This window comes from Euprymna scolopes, chromosome 1 (genome assembly GCF_053919585.1).
Source record: "Euprymna scolopes isolate OS-2025 chromosome 1, ASM5391958v1, whole genome shotgun sequence".
NCBI classification, from domain to species: domain Eukaryota; kingdom Metazoa; phylum Mollusca; class Cephalopoda; order Sepiida; family Sepiolidae; genus Euprymna; species Euprymna scolopes.
In genome coordinates this window covers 115,323,169-115,346,608 of record NC_136482.1, presented here as the reverse complement: position 1 = coordinate 115,346,608, position 23,440 = coordinate 115,323,169, and the positions used below count along the sequence as shown (strand labels likewise).

Below are 23,440 nucleotides of genomic sequence, written 5' to 3'. Positions count from 1 at the left end.
TGAAGACAAAAAAAAAATTGTAAAAATCTGAATGTATGTCAATCATTTCTTTTAAAAAATGTTTGATTTTTACAATCGGTAAATGAAATAGCAAAACACAATCACTTGAATGAAAAGGGATTTTTTGCAACCACAACACCATGGGGGGTATTTTTATTGGTTTAAATAATTGGATAATTGTTTCAGTGAATATTCAGTCATGAATCTCTGTGCATTTCGAGAACAAACAGGTATCTTGTTTTTTTTTTTACATTTTTTTATGACAACAGTAAAAACTTAGAATAACAAGTACTTCTACCCTGATTATGGCAGACAGAATGAGAACAATCTACTGCTATGGTTTAATGAAATAGTCCAGATCGAAACTTATACAGATTCAAAGTTACCAGTCGAAACATTGTGAAATATCTAAGACAAGAATAGTATTCAAATTACATTTGATCCTATGTTTTATTTGTGATCAAAGTTACTCGTCAATGAAATGTAATTACTGTAAATATTTCAATAAAACATTTTTCAAATCTGAGTTTATTTTAAATAGGACAGACCCTGGAGTAAATGTGGTATTGCGGTGACTGAGATATTTAGTTAAGAGTAATATAGACAATTTTAAGTATCTGAAACCAAGGATAACCAACGACACCCATTATCCTCACAGTTTGGATTGGCCTTATGCCTAATTTGTTTATTATGTAATATTTTTATATTTTGTTCAAATAAATATTTCAAAGTGTAGTATCTGCTTCTCACAATTTTGGCTGTAGTGCAGATGATAGTATGGACGTCAAGCCTGAAAGTGAGCCAAGTGATTGAATCTTTTGCTGATCAGGATCTGATCGCATTCTTCAAGCACCAGCTGAAGGTCAAGATCAGATGTGATAGAAAAAGATTACATTCCTCAGAGTTTGAAAGATGGTGGATAAGTGTGGCAAGCTTATGTGTGAGAAAAGGAGTCAAGTATGAGTCGGTGCTCCCTGCCTGAGCATGGCACACACAGTTCAAGATTCTGTCAGACTCCAATCCTTTGGTAAATTTTTAAGTTTGTAGCTTTTTAGCTAGTCAAGTGAATGAGTTTCCCCCTCCCTGGCAATAGAAAACTTTCAAGATGCCCACTCCCCATTATTATTTCTTTTCCTCCCTGGTCTTTCTTCCCCATTTGCACTTATGAAAGGACTCCATCCACTCTTCACCCCCCCCTTCTTGTTTTCCCACACTTGGATCCCACTCCCACTTAGAAATTAACCTGCTTGGTTTTGGCAAACAGGAAAACAGTGGGTGATCTAGTATTTAGAAAGGGTTGAGAGGGTCTTACTAACCAATTTTTGTTTTATAGTTTCCCTATTCCCTTGCCAATGAAATCTTTGAATATATTTATGAGTCAATAAAACTTTTTTAACCTCTGGAATGAATGTGGTATTGTGGTGATGAAGATAGTTCTAGTTAAGTGTAGGATAGACAATTTCAGGATTTGTGATCAAGGATGACAAACAACATCCATTATCCCCACACTTTTGATTGACTTCATGCCTAATTTGTTCATGTGATATTTTTATATTTTGTTCAAATAAATAATTCAAAGTGTTCTGTCGTTATTAAAGAAAGAACAATCATATTAGACTGAATCATTTTTAATGCTCCTTTTTTGTGTAGCTAGATTTTCCATCTTAAAAAAAAAAAAAAAAAAAAAAAAAAACAACTACAATGTCTAACTTTGTCCCTATGGGAGAGGTAAGCAAATAGGAAACTCTGGCAATGCAAACAGATCATCATTTCAACACTTAGATATTTTGTGAACATTATTTTTTATTCACTGCAAAATTAAATGCCAGATATCCCCAGTCCTGACATTTCACAATTCATATGAGATATTGGACAGATGAAAAGCATGCAGGGCCCTGATTAGACCAATGGGACGTTCAAGCACATTTCCGTAACTATCAGCTTCCTGCAATGTCTAAATTTTGAAGAAAAGAAAAAAAATATTGTCTTTTGTGTGTAGGCAAGTAAATGATGTTCGTATATCACTTGTGAAGATGACCATGATCATGCAATTGTTCTGTAGGTCAGGAGATGGCTTATCAGACAAATGTAGGTCAGGAGACGGCATATTAGACAAATTCAAGCTCTGGAGTATCTTCCACACGTGGGACACCTGTAGGAGGATTTTGTAGCAAACATGCTGACTGCCTGTCTTTTCTAATAGTACATTTCCTCTTGGATTCTTCAATGTGTGCAGATTTAGCAATTTTAGCCCCTTTGTGGTTGGCAGTATGCCAAGAAGATCTGTCTTGGGCTAGTTATTTTCCCCACAAGTAAAAAATACAATTCAAAGGCAAGTAAACATGGACTAACTGAAATACAGTTTTATTTATTGAAATTAATATTAAAATAAAACATTGTTTTTATTCAAGCATCAAATATAGTCAATATTTAGGGTTGAGTGTTCTAACAAATATAGACACGCACATGCCAACATTCATAATCACATCACTTCTTTTTTATTATTAACATGGTTGAAGGGCATAATTTACAGGCATCATTTACTGGTGGACACCTGTCCAGGTAAACTGGTCATGATGATCACCTGCAGCGAGCTTCCATGGCATGTGACCTTTCTGCTTAAGTTACTCAACCAGGGTCAGCCCCCCCCCACCTCATCTCTAAAGGATTTCCAAATCTTGAGCTACCTTGATGCCACCACTAGAGTGTGCTACGTTTTCATACTAACAAAGTTTTTTTCTATTAACAACATCAATGGCCATGCGGACAAGCTGTTCCACAAATTTTAAGATCATACAGTTAATATATCTTGTGACTCCACATTGCAAATCTGTCCAATCAGGTCTACTTTAGACAAAGTAGAAGTCTCATTTGCATGGAGCATTACACTACAAACAGAATCTATAAGCATGGCAACAAGACGTACATGAGAGGAGTAGTGGTTGCAATTCACAAAACTTTATCCAGACAGTTTTCACTAGTGTTTTGGTGACTAGTTCATAGCCCCAGAAGCTGAAAACATGTTTCCTAGATAGCAAAAGGAAGCTACCACCTCTAACTCGTCATGGCCTGGCCGGATGAGTGCCTGGGGTCTACCATCAATCGAGCATGCTTGTCCATAACAACTTGCACATCTGAAACTAAAATCTTTCACCAAACTCAGTCCTTTGCAAATCTTGCATCCATAGCAAAAGAAATAAGTAAATTTAAAAGTTAAAAAAAAAAAAGCACTGACTTATTATCTAAATACACAGAGATCTTAACAATTAACATTGGCATGTTCATTCAAAAAATTAGCATTGTAAAAAAGTAAAATAAATTTTTAAAAAAGAAAAAAAAAAAAAAACGAGACTGATAGAGGAGGGTCGGTTGCAAGAAATACTTTTCATAAACTTAAAATCAATTTTTCTTTGTATTGAGTGATCTTTTCAGTGTTTATCTAGAATTTCCCCTATATTAAAAGACAAAAATAAAAGGTCTGATGTATATGCCCATACCGGAAATAAATATTGTATTCCATTCCAAAAATCATATAAATTGATTAAGTTCTTTTATTTTAATAAAGAAAATCATTTTTAAGTGTACTGGAGTTTTTTTTTTTTTTTTTTTTTTTTTTTTTAATGTCCCCATTTTAAGAATGGCTTTCTAAAATCTTACAAGTTTGAATTATTTGGAATTCTTTCTCTTGTTCCTTCAGTCTAACCATAAGAAGGTGTCACAATATCGTCAGTGTTTATTTAGCCATAATAGTTGATATTCTTATTTAAAAATACAATCACTTAATTTACATGATTTTTGGTGCATGATATTTTCTTTCAGTCTCTGACATGTACATCATACAGATTTTTTTATTTTTGTTTTTTTATATATATGGAGAATTCTGGACAAGCACCATCATTCCTAAAACAGTGTCTTATCCTTTTTTAATACAGAATCATTTTAAATTTAAAAAAAAAAAATTTTTTAAAAAGGGGGGAGGGAGGCTGAATAAACCATAACCGGATTAGCACACAGGAAGCCACAACAAAGAAAAAAAAGCCCACACATTTTAAAAAGCTACCACTACATTAAAGCACGAGCCAACAAAAATATCAGTTTCAAGTAATGGTGTATTACAAGGAAAAAAAACGGACAAGACAGACATTTGAATGGTATAATGCAAGACTCCATTTTTCACAAGTTCTCATTAAATTAATAGCGTTTTTGATGTAATAGAAAACACTTGACTAAGAACATTGAAATGCAGGTCTAGACATTGAGTAGGGTTTCATAAACAAAATTTAAAGAATGAGATCTAGTTTCATTGCAAGGATTATATATATATATATATATATATATATATATATATATATATATATGTGTGTGTGTGATAGGCAACATTTATGAAGCATTTTTGAGTATCCCCTATTCCAATCAATAAAAAAAAATTCCAAGTTTTTATCTAGACAGTTTGTTTTTGAAACTGATCATAAAAATGTGTTTTCTATAAACATGAGAAACGCTTTTTGCATTGAAATCTTGTGACATGATTCAAAGAGAAAACAAAATCAACCAACATATCAGAACTAAACAGAAATCCAATCAACCAAAATGACAAGAAATATACAGAGAGAAAACCAGGAGAAGAGTACCAAACCAAAGAACAAAAACAGACAAGCAAACAAAAAGAGACGGACGAATACACAATGGAGACGCACAAAAAAAAAAAAAAAAAAAAATGTATAGAAATAAAGTTTGAAAAGAAATTTTTCTTTCATTTTTTTTTTTTTTTAATAAACAGTTGAGGCAAGCAAATTTAATTATTTTCCTTATTAATAAATGAAGAATTAAGTAATTATAAAAATAAAAACCCTCCCCAGGCAATCATCATTCGCTGATGTTTAAAAAAAAAAAAAAAAAAGAGGCAGAAGCAAACATCAACTCATGCACAGACTCTGAAGCACCGGATGAAAAGAAAAAAAAAAAAAACAAACACACCACACACATAGAAAAAAAAAAAAAAAAAAAAAGCAAAAGTCAAGGAAAATAAAAAGTTGCAGATGAAACCAAATTCAATCACCAATCCATTGAAGAGATGAACAATTTTACTTTTTCATCTTTACAGAAAAACAAAAAAGGTTTGTCCATTATTTGCAATATTTTACTTTGGATCATTGTCTTTCCTGAGTATGTTTCAGCTGTCTTCCGGTGCATCTTTTTATCTACAACATCTCCCTTTCAAATAAGGTGAGTGTTGGTTATTTGTGTATTGCATAGGCTGATCTTTGCTACATATGCAAATCCAATGAACTGCTTATATTGACGGCAATTTTTTAAATTCACAAAAAGCCATGTATAACTCGACATCACTGTGAATGAATAAATACACCTGAAGTATGCAGCATGGCACATGGACTGAAACAGGTAAAAAATAAATAGCACTGAGGAATACAAGTGTGCAGAAAACAATGCAAATAATGATTACTTATTTAAAAATCTCCAACAAAAATTAAGTGCTCGCTTAAAATTCGGACAAGTTTTGGATCTGACAAAATAGTAAAATTATTATTATTATTATTAGTAGTAGTAGTAGTAGTAATGGAGAAAGCAGTAGTAGTAGTAGTAGTGGTAGTACTATGAGGTCACGAGTAGATCAATGAAGTGTCTACCATGCAGCGATTGATCAATAACAATAATAGAGGCGAGATGATGATTGGCAGCAAGGCAGGTCAAAGAATCTAAATGCAAGCAAGTCCCCATGCCACACATGTTCTAAGCGGATGAGACTATCATAAAAAAAACTGGAAAGAAGTCAGACCGAGAGAGAAAGAGAGAGCACACGTAAAGCAAGAGATGTAGAAGACTAACATGCAGACCAATAATAATAGCAGACATTGCAGCACAAGATACAGGGAACACTTACAAATAACTTGGTTCAAAGAAGTACTACCTTGTAATCGTGGTGTCGTGGAATCTGACAAATATAAGGATTTTGACCCATGACATCTTTGTTTTAAAGAGTTACATAGATGATCTATATATAAAATGGATATAGAATGGAATGTGAAATATATATAATTGTTTTTCCACATACCACACACCACGACAGCCAGGAGATTCTTGATTCTAGTTTCACCCTCTTTTAGGCTCTCCAGTTTATATTCTTGGTCAGATGTATCCTAGTGAAGAATCTAAAGGAGAGTAAAACTAGCATTTAAGATTTCCTGTTGATGGCTGTCGTGTTGTGTGAGGGCTGTGATGCATTTTATTTTGATTGTGGAAAAACAAATGTAAAATGGGTATGTGATATTATAACTGGAGACATGAAAGTTATGGAAATAGAGAGAAAAAAATGGAAAAGCAGATATGTGCAAATATGGCTGGATGAATAACATTCTTCAATAATGTAATACTTAAAACAAATTTTTTATGAGAATGTTTTTTTTTGTTTTTTTTTTCAAATTTACTCTAATACAACAAGTGAATTAGATTTTCAATATTCAATGAAAAAATATTTTAAAAAAGCAAAACAGTACATTTATACGTAGATTTGAAGTGAACGTGTAGAATGCATATAATTCATTGCACAAAAAACTAAACAAAATTTGCATATTAATGTTAAACCATATATTAAAAAAATAACCGAAATTATATTAAAAATATCAAGAGTTTTCCTTGATAAACTAACCACAATTATTACGAGCAAATGCAAGGTAGTTTTAACAATAATAAAAGAAAGGAAAATAAATATCTTTAAAAGAATAAACAACTTTCTCTAATATTAGGTTTTAATTTGGTTCCAGATTATACGGGGAAACTACTTTGTAAAAGTACAGAATAGTAAACACTTGATTATTTGTAAAACAAAAACACAAAATTTATATCGAATACATCAGAATGAAATTATCTACCTATGTAGTTTATCCCACAGTTTCTCTTATAAAATCTGGCTTTTCATCAATTGATGCCCAAAGTTAATGACTATGACTACAGTTGTTGGCCACCATGAAATGTTTATTGAAAAGACAGATTTGAGAAGGCGTGTTATAACAATTAAAAATAAGTGATTTAGGTAAAGAATTTCATTCTAATGATTTTAACATAAATTATGTGGTGTTTTTCATAGTTTACAAGTTATCAAATGTTAACTATATTGTACTTTTATCACTATGTAAATATCTAAGATAATTGCAACATTAAAAGCAAAATAAAAAATATAAAACAAAATATACTTAAAAACAACAATAAAACAAACACTGCCTCTGTATTTCTGCCAGTTTTAAATACTCCAAATAAATAAAAATGGAAAAAAAAGTAGCTTTATAATTTCAATTTATAACTCCCATTTCTCAGATAATCCATACTATAGTCAGAAAATTTAGAATTAATTATTTCAAACCATATTTGCAATTGCACGGAATAGTTTTCAATAAAACTTCTTTGGTATAATAAACTTATTTACTAGCCTGAAAAGTAAAAATGTAAATCGATAAATGCATATCTAAATTTAAAAAAAAAAATTAAAAAAATAAACTTACAACGAAAAAAAAAACGTTCTTTTTAATTTAAATATTTTAATATATTATGAAGATTGTGAAATATTTTAAAGTCAAATAAAAACTCGACTTATATTGATGTACTATTGAACAATATATTCTTTCACTCACGTCAGTTGAATTGTTTTTTTTTTTTTTTTCAAAAAACAATCTCATAAGTACCTTTTTTTACCACCAACTATTCTAGTCCACAAATAATTTAGATGAAAATTGTATCAATAATTTAATATTAATATAAATTTAATTATTAATGGATAAAAAATTAATCATTTCAAATGATTACTGTAAATTTGTGTAAAATACTGATCTGGTCATATTTACATCAAATGGTTATTAGCCTGTTTATGTCTTAGATATAATAATCAGAAAATGCCCTTTTCTCTACCCTGCAACCTCTCTCCCACAGAAGAGACGTTGCGAGCCTATCCTTGTTTTATCGTTATTTCCATGGCAGGTGCTCGTCTGAACTCCAATCTCTGGTCCCCCCTCGCCAATCTTTCACGAAAAACACCCGTCTAGCTGAATCCACTGTGAAAAATTTCCCCCACTATATCTGTGCCTAAATCAAAACGTGGATTCCATGAACAAAGCTTCTTTCTTAGAACTGCACGCCTGTGGAACTCTGTTCCGTCTGCCTGCTTCCCTCCGGACTATAACTTGGATGTCTTCAAGTCCAATGTTAACAAATTCCTAATGAACCACCCCCTTAATTAAACACTTCATCAAATCTCCACACTAACGTAATGTACTTGCAATAGCCCTTATCCCTGAGTGGCTTCCGGGCCTTGATAAGTGGTGATCACTGTGTAAAAAAAAAAAAAATATATATATCTTTCGTATAAATTTAGTTTTTTGTCAACTACTGATTGGTGTTCAGAAATCAGTGCTAATGAAGAGATAAACGAATTGGTCTCAGAAGCAATTGTATGCATAAACTTTTGTTGTTATGCTGAATTCTTGCAACTGATGTTATAATTTTCATTTATTTATAAACTGGGATAATAGTTTGACATGAACCATAGATTTAGACACTCAGCTGATTTTAATATTTGTAATATTTTTGATGGTAGTAATCAGACCCCAGGTTTTTTTTTTTTTTAATTTCTTTATAGTGTACGTAATTATTTGTTTATTTGAATACTATTGAAATCAAAGCATTCGAGTTCACTTATATAAAAATAGAAAAACGCGAGCATGAAAAGTAATATGGTTAAGCTTTAACATGGAAAATTAAAGGACTAGTTGTTAAAACTGGAAAAGAAAAGGACAATATATTCTAATAAAAAATATAAATTTTAACTTAAAATATTGAAGCATTAAGAATTTTTTTAAAAATTCAATCTATAACATTATATAATCAATTCTTAATGCTGCAATATTTTAAGTTATAAATTTATATTTTTTACGAAAATATCTTGACCTTTTCTTTTCCAGTTTTAACAACTAGTCCTTTACTTTTCCATGTTTAAGGTTAACCATAATCATGCTTGCATTTTTCTATTGTAATCCATGATTTTTCCAGGCTTTCAGTAAATTCACTTCTTTGTTTAATTTCAGTCTTATTTTTTTGCCCCCATAAACATAACATACTCATATGTAATAACAATGTACAGCACTCGTCTGCTTTCAATAAAATCTCCCCAATTATCTCCCTTTCATTTTTTCATTCCCTCTGTTTCACTTGTTACTCCCTTTTTTTGCGAGAGCAGTGAATTGGTAGCAACAGTAGTCGCTGAAGTGATGCGGTTGCTATGGAAACCAGTCATAAAAAACGTCACTCATCTCCTTAGGTTTTTTTTTTATCATTTTGAACAAGGTGATCTATAAAAGTGATTTTGATGATTAGAGATGTACTGGCTCAGGAAGTAGTCAGCTCCACCCAATTGTTGTGCAACAAAAAAAAAAAAAAAAAAAAAAAAAGGAGAGTGTGAGGGGGTCAATCTAACTAAAAAAAAAAAATGAATAATCTAATAATGTTTTTCCGTTATCAACACAATGAAAAGGGATTGCAGTTGCTTATAGTTGTCATAATGGTTATGAAAAAAAATTTGATAAAACAGTAAAGTTTGAATATTATTGAGGTTTTTCAGAATTTTTTTTTTAGATGAGGATTGACAATTTGTATTATTCAAACTACTATTCTCATGTGTTATTCTTATGTTTTGGTCAATGTAACCACCAATCTTTTTCATGTGCATATTTTCCAACTTTGGAATCTATCTGGAACTTTACTTAATCTATGAGGGTAGATTGTTCTCGTTCCATCAGTCATAACTGGATAGAAGTGTTAGCTAATTTTTTATTTTATTCTAAGTATCGCCTGCAATGAAGATTAAATCTTCAACCTTTAGAAAACTGCCACTTAGAACTTACTTAACACTTTTATCCGTTGCACCACAAGTCAGATAGGCTGAAACTGAAAATAACTGAGAGAAGAACAGTAATCCAAAGAATCTGAATTATTTGAACAGTAATTGAAAGAATTAGAATTATTAATATATTGTGTTCACAATGTTGGCAACTCATCATGGAGAAGAAACAAAATCAGACCAAACTCAAGACTACAAACGTAAGCTCTACTGTTGGGAGTTCATCAAAGGCGGAGAGGATTTGGAAAAATGAGGCACAAGAATCTGATTATCTACTTAATCACAAAATCATGATCAAATCTAGATTGATTGAAATTCCAACCATGAAAATTATTTTTTCTAAAAGTTTTTAAATCTATTTCTTGAAAATAATAAAATGAAACAATTTTAACCTGCAAACTAAACCGTTTGATACTTTGAAACTTATATAAAATACCTAGAATGTCAAAACAATTTAGAAGTCATCAAAAACTAAAAATAAGCAAAATGAACAAATAGTTTCAGAAACATTGTTTTCAGAAAGGAACAAAACTGTACAACTATTGCCAATAAATATAATAAAAAGATCTATTTAACGTCACTTTTCCCATTGTTCACAAATCAGACATTTGCTGATATTTTGCAATCTTCACTTTTCAAGAGTCAGTTGTCTCCAACTTCCACTCTTCACAGTTTTATCTATTCACTGCTTTCAAAGTTTTCCTTGGCTTGCCGACCTTCCTTGGATTCAAGATTTCTGCAACAGTTTATAGAGGAGAATGAACCCTTCACACAACCATACCAGCATAACCAATTTGTATTTAGTATAACATCTATACTGAGAAAATGTAATGCTTTCAACAAATCCTGCAATAGTTTTGGTCAAATTTTACATTGTATATCCATTTAATCATGGATCTGTCATTGAAGAGAGATAGCATGGAACCAGTTTGCACTACCATATAATGTGGCCCTCCTGACACATTTACTAACTTACCCTGGATGTAGAAATGTAGAACACAAAGGATGTTGACATTTTTGTTAGTAAAAAGTAGTACAAACCTGACCTCGTACAACGTGCCATCTGTTTCAGGGAAGGGATAAAGAAAAAAAAAAAAATGGCCGCTCTTGCTATTTATGGACTGGTGGTCACGTGAAGTAATGACAGTTGGAGGAAATATGCAAATGAGATGCAGTCAGTGTTTCAAATAAAATGCCTGCGTGTCAGAGAGTGAGGATGTGTCTCTTTGACAGAAGTAAATTTCTGACAGATGTGCACTGGGGTATACTGATACTGAGAATTGCAAAAAAAGAGAACATAATGGTTGGGAATTCTTTCTTTGGATTTTAGTTTCTAATTTTACTAACATATTTAACTGCAGGGAATAAGTTAATAGAGCAAACGGCATAATAACAATCTGATCAAAAATAATTAGATTTGTTAGTTTTTATTTTACTAACATCTAGCTTATATTTTTCATTATTAGAATTTACAAAATGAAATCAAAGTTTGGTTTTCAAATAAAGAAATGTTTATAATAACTATTGAAAATTATCTTCTATTATATAAAGAGCAGTTGTCCATTTATATGCGTGTATGTCCAGCAAAAACTTCAAAACTGTACAACTATATACTTGGTAGGTTTTTAATCAGCATAACTGCAGAAAAATATCTAAAATTTTGAAAAAAAAAAAAAAAATCCATTCTTTGAAATCACCATTTGTATCATTGAATGTTATCAAGAAGTAAACATGACTATTATGTTAAGCATTAACACAGCTCAACAAACGCGTCTGCATTTTTTTTTTTAATTGAAAAATAATCTAATTTGTCATTTATTAACTATTGTTATTTCTCTACAAAGAAAATGGGCGGAAGAAACTTAGTTTTAGTAATGTTCTGGAAACATTGTTAATTCTATATAGTATTTTCAGTAGCATGCTGAAATCTTCCTTATTTTTTCACTCCTTACATTAAAAAAGTCTCTTATGGAGGTAAACACTAACATCTATTTAGTTTTTTATGGACACAAGCAATGCCGGATAGTTCTAATATAACTATGAAAAGTTGAGTCAAGGAAAATACATTTAATATTTTATATTTTTATGTTGCATAAAAAAAAGAAATCACTGCAAAATCTATATGTGGTTGCATATTACAGAGAAACAATGACAAGGATATTTTTAAAATCTCTCTCTCTATATATATTGTATTTTTTTTAGTGATAAATTAATTACTGGTATTAATCAGCTCCCCTGAAACTTGGATATGAACCTGGAATATGCAAGCATTCCTCCTATATCTATATATGTATAAAAAAAAAAGAAAAAATTTTATCTTTTGTATATAGTTTCAGTTCCACTTAAAATTATATAAACCACCTGCTAATCTATCTATAAGATGTACATCTACACACGAACACACTAAATTGTAAAGTATATTTTATGAATAATTAACACACACACTTAGAAAAAAAAAAAAAGCCTATTTTTATTTTTAAAAAAGGGGGAGGGAGTGAATAGACTAAATAGTAATAGTAAAAATTCCTTTAGTATGTTGGAATATCTCCTTTTGTAGTGATTACTTCGATCAAACATTGGTAAGTACTGATCACACGATCAAATCCTCCTTGTAAAACAGCTGAAAGAGGCTGAAGGGGCATATTCCGTGAGCCGTCAGTTGTGTACACACACACATTTCTTTTTGATTGAAATTTCGACTTTAATTAGACCAATCTAAATCTTTAAGATATTTTGGCACATTTGCTCAGTCATAAACTTGTTGCTTTAATAATTATCGATCAAATTTTATACAAATCTGAAATATATTTTTTAAATAGAAAGTTATTCCAACATAATGCCCTTAAAAATATGTTAAAATATGAACAAAACTAAAATATGGTAAATATTAATTGATGTCAAATACCTATTCTTCAAATTTCACAAAAGTCTGAGGAATCTGAATTTTCACAAAGGGCTTATACACCCTCTTTAACTTTATCCTTGCATTAAACTAAATATAGCCCATATTACACACCCTTACAACTCGCAAATGTGTTCCAGAATTCATAATGATCAATTAGTTTAGAAATTAATCCTGTACATTAAAATATATAACCCTGAACGTCACAAAATTAATTAAAAATTTACATATACCTAACTATATAAATATAAATTAAGATATACAAGTAAAAATGAGAACTAGCATTTTCAAACGTGCACATAAAGAACTGCACAACAAATGCATACATGATAATGCAAACAAAAAAAAGAAGAGCATATGATCGTGTAAAAACATGTCTTTCTGATTATGAGATCATGAAAATGGTACTTCCTTGTAAATAAAATTCATTTTAAATCATTTCATTGAATAAAGCCTCAGAAATCAAGAGCCCCCTTTTCTGGGTCTAACATTTGATTTCTATATGTAGTTATCCGAGGGTTCAATTAGGATTCTTATTCACCTCTCAAACACTTAAGCAATGAAGAACACTAATTTTACTCAGTCATATTGGCTACTGAATTGTGCTTATAGTGTATATTTGTGTTTTTTATTCTGAATTTTTGGATTCCAGGACAAAAATTCATCTGGTCTGGTGGTGTATCAAACAAAGTGCTGTTACTTTTTATAAGATCACTAGGAAACGGTCCACCATTCCTCGTACGAGCCAGTGTATGATTGTGTTGACGGGGATCTTGTGTCCATCCGTAGCCTTTGAGCCCCTGGAGGGGCATAAGCCATCTACAACTTTGTAGATGCTTTTGTAGCGACTGAGTTCTATTTACAGGGTGAGGGTGCTGGCTCCATGCCCAACCTTTCAAGAAGGTATATACAGCGCCTAGCCTTCCAAAATGGTCACCCATCTGGTACTGACCAGGCTTAATATTGCTTAACGTCGATGATCTGGCGAGAACCGGTGTGTCAACGTGATTGTGCCGTACAGATCTTGTGTAGGCTTTGATTATTAAGTTATTTTGAATATTTGGTCAGGTTTTAGGTGTATCCTGAAGTATCCTCATATCAGTTTATGCAGAGAAACAAACTGAAGACATCTGAGATGTCTCGTAGGTAATTCAAGAAGATATATGATAACAATCGATCCTCTCACAACTTACACTTTTGAGGAGCGCGTGTCAAATTTTTAAGCTTTTTTTTTACTATTTATTTAGATACTGCTAGAGTGCTCCATTTTGGGGGGAGGGGGAGCTGCTCCCCCCCCCCACACACACACATTAAAACGACCTTTGTGAGAGGTTTAAAAGCAACACAATTTCTGCAAGTCATCTTTTTGATTGACTACGTTTAATTTGAACCCTTTACACTTCCGGTCGCGTCATGGAGTCGGGGTAAGACGTCAGGTTTTCTATCACTTTCTTTTCCACTTTCGCATCAGGGGCTCAAACCCCCCCTGCCTACTATCACTTTTTCTTTTTTTTGCTCACCCAGGCACCGCTGGGCACGCAGGTTAGTAATAAACTGCTAAATTGACAAAAATGTATCGTCTTTCAATAAACAAAGAGAAATTTGATAATAAATTATGAAAATTAAGTAGTGTTAGGAAATCAATTACATGGACATATGGTTAAACAGATAAAAGCATTGGTTAAAAATCACTTTAGTTTTCTGAAACTTGAAGGTTCAATTCTTACTTTACATTATAACTAAGAATAATAAAAACAATCAATTCTAACCTGGTTATGGCTGACGACATGAAAACAACCTATATGGATTAAATAAAAGGTTCAGTCCAAAATGTGGTTCAAGTTCTAGAGTTTTAAAAAAAGATGCATCTGAAGAAGTTCAGAAATTACACTGACCGAAATATTGTGAATGACACCTAAGGTGTTAATAGTAGACCAAATACAAATTATCAATCTTTATCTGAAAAAACCTTTGCGACAAATCTGTTCTAGTTTTAAGTTTTTGAAACCCAAGTACCATTTTGTTAATGTATTTCTAGTTTTTCCATTTCAAAGATATTTGTTTAATAAAGTAAAATATGGTTATCGTTTTGTGTTATTAACTTTTACTTAAAAAGTCTTGTGTTATTTGCTAAAAGTATTGCATGTTCCAAATGAGAAATAGCCAGAAGCAAAAGTGTTAGTAAGGCAGAAGAACAAGAATGGAGAAGTTTTGTTAACTCAGAGGGTTAGAAAAATCACTACATTAAAAGAAAATGCAATGAAATTCATAAAAATAAACCATATTCAAGTAAACATATTTCATCGGAATTAATATATATATATATGACAATTTTAAAATGAAAAAAAAATTCTGTTTTGCAAAATCAAGCTAATAAAATTTAAGATGAGTTGAAAATATAAAATAATAAAACTATAAATTCAGGTCAACTAAGAAGTGTAATCGATTGAATTCTCAATGTACTTTACTTTGCAAATTAATCTTAGGTGAACCTCAAAAATATTGGTCAGCACTTTTGAAAAATAATGTCATAAAACTATTCAATGTTTTTTGGACAAAAAAAATGTTTAATACAAGAACTTACCATCATTGTTTCTCTATGCTAACTCAAAACTAATTTCAAAATGGTTTCAGTTATTTACACATTTGTTGGAGATATTTCAAGTTATACAGTGAACAATGCATTCTGAGATTGAAATAAAGTCTTTTCTTGATAAATGTGCAGAAAAAAAAATCACCAAAAATAGTAAAATGTTTGTATCATTTTGTTTTAATTAAACAAAAAAAAAAAAAAAAAATCCATCAATCTCAGAATTCATCACTCATAAAATGACCATATGAAAACATCTCCAACCAATGTGTTCACTAGTGTAAACAAATGGAACAATTTTTAATTTAGTCTCGAGTTAAGATAAAGAAACAGTGATGGTAATTTCTTTTTAATTTAAATATATTTTTTGCTAAAAGCATAAACGTTTTTTGTAATTTTATACAATAGGTTGTTTTGAAATATACTTTAAAAATGCTAGCAAACCTCAATACTTTTGCACAAATGATTGAAGGTTAATTATGAATAATTACAATTTAATGTATTTAATAAAGAAATGCTAAAAAATGATAGTCTATATGAGGTAATGATAATTAAAGATGAATTAAAAGATCAAACCATGAAACAAAAGTATGATCAGTGGTTTAGAAATTTTAAGAAAATACACAATATAAATAAAACAGAAGTTTTAGTTGTTAGACAAGTTTGAATTAGCAAAAAGAAAAAAAAAAAAACAGTGACCACATCATACTCAATTATAGGATTCTTTGGATTATAGCAATAGCAATTCTAAGAATTTTTTTTTTTTTTTTTTTTTAGTTGAAATAAAACAATGACAATTGCTCACTTATAATTTTGTTCCTACATTTTTTTTAATTGCCAACAACATTAGTTCTATACTATCTTTACATATTGTTAGCATTACATTTTATATATTTTAAATTACATAAGTTTAATGAGGAGCTTAAGTCAGGAACGACAAATAAATGAACTTTATTTAGTCTTTAGATATTTTTTTAGAATTCACTCCAGAAAAAGCATGAAAGCACTTAATAAGGAACTAAAAACATCCCACTTCAAAGTAAAAAAAAAAATAGCCAATGATAAGTATTAGATGGATAGCCTCCAACCTAGAAACAGCAATTCTTTGTCAGATAAATCATACATAGAATGTGGAATAAGTTACATGGCTGCCAAAAGTAAACCTATGGTTCACTTTTTACTCTATCAACGGGATTGAATTATGATAGTAATTCTCAAATGGTCAATAAAATAATTTCTAACGAATATGAAGATTATTGCAGAGATTGGTTATTTTTTTTTTTACCAAAGCATTTCAAGCTTCTTTAAATATTATTAGTCAAATTAACAATGTTTGTGGTAATAAGTTGGTAACTTTTAAATTAAACCAATCAAAAACCATTAAAGCTTGACATTTTTTCCAGCATTTCATTTCAGATTCATTTTTATACTACGTAATTCAGAATTCAGTCTTGTTGGCACAGATTACAGCAAACAGCCGATGACTACCTATTATATTCTTTGTACTTACAGATTCACAGTTGTTCCTTGGCTTGCAAGTTGACTAGGACTGCATTTTACATACAGCACCTGGTATTCCCAAATGGTCCACCAACCAAGTACATGCTAACAAACTAGAAACAGTTGAGGAGAAATGAAAAAAGACAGCTAGCAGTAAACTTTCTTGTATTCTTCAGTTGAAAACAGATCCGGCCTATTTTATGTAGAATTCTCAACATGTAGATTATTTGGAATATGCTGTAGTCTGGTAACATCAGAAAAGCAATCTAGGCAGAGTCAAAAAAGACACCGAAAAGTATAATCTTTTTTCTAATCTCCAGTAAATAATTACTAGTGATAATTTGCTCATCCAATTAAAAGCAAGCCCTCTACAGAGTTCTCTGTGGATGGTCTGAAGAAGTTGGAAGCTGAGGAATCAGTTTTCTGTCCTAATGATATTATGGCCAGGTGGACTGCTATTTAACTTTGGTAAGCAATCATTTAGAGATGATATCTCTATAAAAACACTGATCCTTGTTACTTCACTCAGTGTCAGAAAGGGCATGCATCTTATAAAATCTTGCCTCTGTTAAGGAAATAACTTCCAAAGAAACCTAACCAGAGGTTAGTTTGAAAGTCACTTTTTAAAAGCCATCCAACACATGCCAGCATGTAAAACATTAAACCAAATATAATGATGATTATTATTATGATGGGAGGAGAATGCAACTTGTATTTGATCTTGCAAGTACGAACTGCACGGCACAATTTGAAGAGTTTATTCCTATGTTATTCTGTCATTCATTTCAACTTGTTACTTGAGATGGAGTTTACAAAAGTTATGCTCATAAGCATGTTACATGCAAGTGAATACGAGGCTCTCACTATCTTGGTTTTCCTGAAGATTCAGATGAATGGCACAGCTATTGTTTGGTGGATTTGGTGATATGTCCTGTAACAGGAGTTAGTTCTGACACACTACTATTAAAATTAAAGGTGTTCAAACTGGAGTTTGCGTTGCAATCACCTATAATGGTGTGGACATGTAAAAAGAAAAGAAAAAAAAAAGCGTTGATTAGATAAAAAGATGTATACACATTCCAAACGAGGGTAAGCGAAGAAAAGGCAGACCGAAAAAGACTTGGAATAATTCCGCTAAAGATAACCTCAGGCAATGACATATTACAATTAACGTAAATGATAACTTCATTGAGAAAATATATTTGTACCACCACCATGGCCAACGTGCAATCTACATCTGATGTGGAAGAGACACATTAAATGAAGTTGAAGCATTCAGTTTATTTATTTGCTAAGATTTGTAGTTTTTATTCTAAAACAGTAATAAAAATTAATTTGATAGCCATTGGACTGATAACTTTGTCAGCAGGTTCATTTCACCAAGCATTCGATCACAATTCACTTAATATAATCAAGTGTTATTTTTTCATTATACATAATCTCTTATTCAATTCATTTGGGAAAACAAAACAGGCATACTTCAATTGTCATATAGAGAAAAGGTGGTAGAAATTTACACAAAAGACAATACAGTAGCTCAGGTCATACCCAATTTCACCTTGAATTACTAAATTGTTTATGTATTTATTACCTCTCTTGAAAGTTCAGGAATTCTGATTAGTGGCCCTCCTTTGATTCAATCGAACCAGTGATGAAATAGTTTCTTCTGGTGTCCATGTAGATCTCTTTCTGGTGCAGGAGAGAATGATAGGTCCTGAAGTATATCATTATGACCATCAAGAATATTGTATGCCAAAAAATGATCATTGCGTAATTGTCAGTGCTCAAACAAGTAAAAGTAAGTTTCTGGAGTTAGCTATCATAAGGCAGATCTCATACACCCTGCACCAGTAGACAACCTTTGAAGTCTCTAAATGCTACTTACGCCGCGGCACAGTAGCAAATGTGTTATTTCCACACCTGGAACAAGACAAGTGACTTGAAATATACCTCTCCAAATACTTCCTTTATCTGGATGCAAAAGTGTTGATGCTATGGCAGTTTCTGATACAAATAAAAGCTAATAACTAGCACAGAAACATAAGTGTCCAACCAAAAGTGCCCCCAAAAAAACTAATGATAGTTGGATGTGTGATTTATCTATTTATTGATACAAAATCATGAGATATGTGCTTCTCACCTTAAGATGGCATGCAAATTTATGTTATGCTATTAACCGACTATTTTATTGAAATTAAAAATGCAATATAATGTAAAGTACCAAAACAAATATTTTAAATGTCTTCCTTAAAAAAATTACATCTTTAAAAAATTGTTGTTAAAAATTGTTGAACAAAGACAGTAAACACAGAATTTCAATGAGATATTACAAATAGAAATACTCAAACTATATTCAACAGATTACTTTTATTCTTGTATAGAAAAATATATTCAAATATGTTTTTTGACAAAACAATTTTATGTTTAAATGAAAGAATGCTTTTTTTCATATAAACACACATTTGTACCTCCATTTTTTTTTTAAATGAGGGTTAAGCTTTATTTAGAAAAAAAAAATGAAAATAAACTAAAGATAGTAATACAATCATTACACACAATGTATCTATGTCAGAAAATGAAAATCAAGAACTTCCTCTTCGAAGTAAAATTTTATGAAGAATCCAATGGTTATATTAATTTGTTGGAGTTGGAGGAAGAGGAGTAAAGTAATTTTGCCATGGTCTGCATTCGTGCTGAACATCCATGAACAACAATGACAAAATATTTTATTTTGTTTATAACTTGAAAATTATAAACATTAAAAAAGAAAATGCTGACTTGTGTTCAAGCCTATTGCATTCATTCCAGGGAATGTTGGGGATACTTGCTAGTCATAAATAATCAAAACTGAGTGGCTAATAATGTTTTATGTATACACAGAAGTTACATTTATGAATGGGGTTTCAAGTGATAGAAATTAAACAGATTTTGTTTAAAATAGATTAGAGAAGCAAGTCAAATTTCAAACAGTTTTAAATTAATACAGTTTTTTGTAGTAAGGAAATTGGCATTATTTTATAAAATGATATCAATGCATATTTTGGAAATAATACTTGATAACAACAGGTTAAGTGGTTATACTTTAATAATATTTCAAGATAACATCTCTTTTTCAAGTAAAATTGAGGGCATTTTATAATTCATGCTGCTTTATTATCGTCTTTGAAGAATTGCTTAGATAAAACTAGAGAAACCCAACTTTCTAAAAAAACACCAAAGTTTTACCACATGGTAGACCAAATATACAGAAAACAATAGATGGGGGGTGGGGGCTAAGGATAAGGAATAAAGAGATCGTTAGTTAGACGATGATTGCCACCATGAGAGAAAGTATGGATGAAATGGGTAAATTATTTAAGAGGTTGGAATGTATTTGTTTATATTAGACTTGAAGATGACCAGCTTGTACTCTGCTGGTAAGCAGCATTGTGACATTTTAATTCATCTTTGTGGAAGTTCCATTTGGTTTTTGTAGAGAAAGAGATAGAGAGAGAAAGGAAAGTTTTTCGCTATAGATAAGTTCTTGCTGTGAATATTTTACTGGAAAACCAGGGATTGAAGCTCAGTCAACCATCTATCATGAACAGAATAATAATGTAAAGTGACTAACAACATATTGTTGTAGAAAAGAGATCAAAAACCCTCCTACTAAATTGTGAAGTTGGCTTTGTACTGTAATTGCAAGAAAGGGCAATTCTCCAGAAGAAACATCAAAGAGATTTTCAATTTTACTTGAAAAAGAGGTGTTATCTTGAAATATCATTTAAAATATATTAACATCTATTAGATTTGGTTGTCAAAATATGGCTTTCAAAAAGTTTTAATTTTTTTAAATAGCTTGACTACTGTTTATTTTAGTTGTTTATATTTAGTTTTAATGTTGATAAAAAGGTTTTAAATAATGTACTTCCACACAAAAAAAGCAGAAAAAAAGCAATAAAACAAAAAAGCAGATAAAGCTGATAGCTGCATCACTGAGCAGTAATAATTAACATGCACATGCCAAACGTTTTATGCGTTGTATTAATTGTTATTTTACGAATTAAAATTATTGAAATAAAATTTTTAAAAAAAATAAAAACAATCAAAATGTAAATTAACTGTGAGGTGGAAGAGACAATAAAAATATATAATACCGAGAATGGATTAAAAATATCAAATTATGCACAGAAAAGGATATGTAGATTTGAAATTAAAAAAAAAAATGAGATAAAAAAAATCCTCTGATAGAAGAATTCACTTTTTGTTTTACTTTTGACAAGAAATTAAGAAAGCAGCAAAAAAAAAAAAAAACATACAAAAAAAAAAAAAAAACAATTGTCTCTTATTTATTTGCCTCTTGATGAAGGTAGAGTTAGACACAAAATAGGCTTTTAATGAGGAGGGTTCAGTTTCCTTAAAATAAAGCATTATGGATTGGGACAAAAGTAAAACTTTTCTAAAACTGAAAGCATCAGTGATCACAAACAAAACAGATGAAGCCAGAACAGACACTACATTTTGAATTATCACTAAGTATGGCTCAGTAGAAAAGAATCACATTTGAAATCTGGAAAGTTCTAGTCCTTATCTTAATACACTATCCTTTTCATCCGAATATAATTGAAATTATGATAGTAAAAAGTCTACCCCTAGAGTTGTGTTTCTCAATCTTATTCTGGTTGTTTCTGAATTTTAGCGATGAGGATTGATAATTTGGGTTATTTTGACTACTGTTCTCATCTTCTGTGTTATTTGCACAACATTTCGGCTGATGTAACCGCTAACCTTCTTTAGGTGTATCTTCTTGAACTTGGGAATCGAATTTCAAGCTGAGCCCTTTATTTAATCGACAGAAGTATCATGCTCTTCTTCCATCAGACACAACCTGGTAAAATTCTTCATTCGCAACTGTATTTGTATCACTCACATTGAACCATCAACCTTCAGATGAGTGTCAAAATTATGTGCAGCTTACCGTGTTCGACAAGATACACTTGAAGATCAGAGGTTACATCGGCTGAAACATTGTACAAATAACATTCAAGATAAAAACAGTCCAATACAAATAAGAATTTATTCTGGTTGTGGTTCTCTTTAATCCAACTCTAGTTCTTTATATCAACAGAAATTCTTTTTCGCAACACACCATCAACTTACATTCAATATTTCGAAAACTATTTCATTTGAGTGAACACATTTACTTACTCAATATATCCAATGACTAATTTGTTTTTTTTTTTTTTTAAGCCATTTTGAAAAACAAATACAATAAAATGGGTTATTAATTAGATTAATATTTAATATATTTTAATTTTAAATAATTATTAATTATATACTATAATTTAATGTGTCTTTATTATCTCATGTCCCCTACTGAGAAACCTTGCTTTAAAATAAAGGTAAGGAATGTAAAACGAAGCAGCATTTCAATCATTATCTGTAATAAAAAGGTGTGAGATTATTTTTGACGATTGTTTTAGTTCGTTTTATGACATATGAACACTTATTTACATTATTTAATATAGAAACAAAACTATTGTAAACAATTCATTGGATATGAGTGGATAAAAATAAGTAACAACTGAAAGGAATCGCAAGTTCATAACTTTACAAACAATATAAGTGAACAAAGAAATTTGAAAAGGATTCAGGAGTATCCATAAAATCAATCACACACTTCACCATGACAATTAAAAAACTATTAATGTTTAACAGTCAACTGTATGAGGAACGACAAGCTGCCTTCAGTAAGTTTCCAGACATTTTTTTGTACAGGAATTTAAACTTGTTGTAGACTCTTGAAAATTCAATATGTTTTTGCTGTAAATTTTATGAGATGACCGACCAATTTTTATGATTTCAGGTTCAAATGAAATACACTCTACTAAAACCGGATTGTCACAGCTGGTGAATTTCAAAACTGCAATCTGGATGTGAGGATGTTTTGGAAGAATGACATGCAATACAATTTTGTTTTTAACTTGGAAAAAATACCACAGAAATGTATGGAATGCTTGAGACTGCTTTGGACCATCTTGCATGAATCAAGCATCAGTCTTTGAGTGGCATAACAGATTCAAGGAAGGCAGGGAGTCTGAAGGATAATAAGAGATGTGGGAGGAGTAAGGAAGTGAGAACACCAGAGTTGATTGGCCAAATAAAGAATTTAATAGATAAGGACAGTCATGTGTCTATAGAGACAATAAGTGCACAGTTTAACGCCGGTGTGAGAACTGTACACAAATTTATTCCAGAAGAACTGAAGATGCAGAAATTTTGCATGGAGTTTGTCCCAAGGGTGCTCAGAAAAAATCAGCCTATTTGACCAAGATGGGCATCAAGACAGTTTCTCACCCTCCCTATAGTTCAGACCTTGCTCCCTGTGACTTTTGGTTTTTCCCTAAGCTCAAAGAAAACTGTAGAGGATGTTGTTATGAGACAATTGAGGAGATGAAAGAGGCTGTGACGAGGGTCATTGACATGCTCACACAAGAGGATTTCCATGGGGCCTTCCAGAAGTTGTTGAAAGAGTATAAGTGCATTGCAGCTGGAAGAGATTACT

General features: G+C 31.1%; 1 protein-coding gene across 12 annotated transcripts in view; it reads right to left on the bottom strand.

Moving 5' to 3' along the window:
* The window catches only part of LOC145266748 (uncharacterized), a 141,504-nt gene that overhangs the window by 68,706 nt on the left and 49,358 nt on the right, over positions 1 to 23,440 (bottom strand). For 6 of the 12 annotated variants that reach the window (XM_080122666.1, XM_080122833.1, XM_080123183.1 and 3 more), the window contains exon 3: positions 5,930 to 5,953. The exons of the other annotated variants lie outside the window; for them this stretch is intronic. In XM_080122666.1, coding sequence (XP_079978792.1) covers positions 5,930 to 5,953 — 24 coding nt within the window. The remainder of the gene's footprint in view (positions 1 to 5,929; positions 5,954 to 23,440) is intronic. 12 annotated transcript variants of the gene reach the window in all.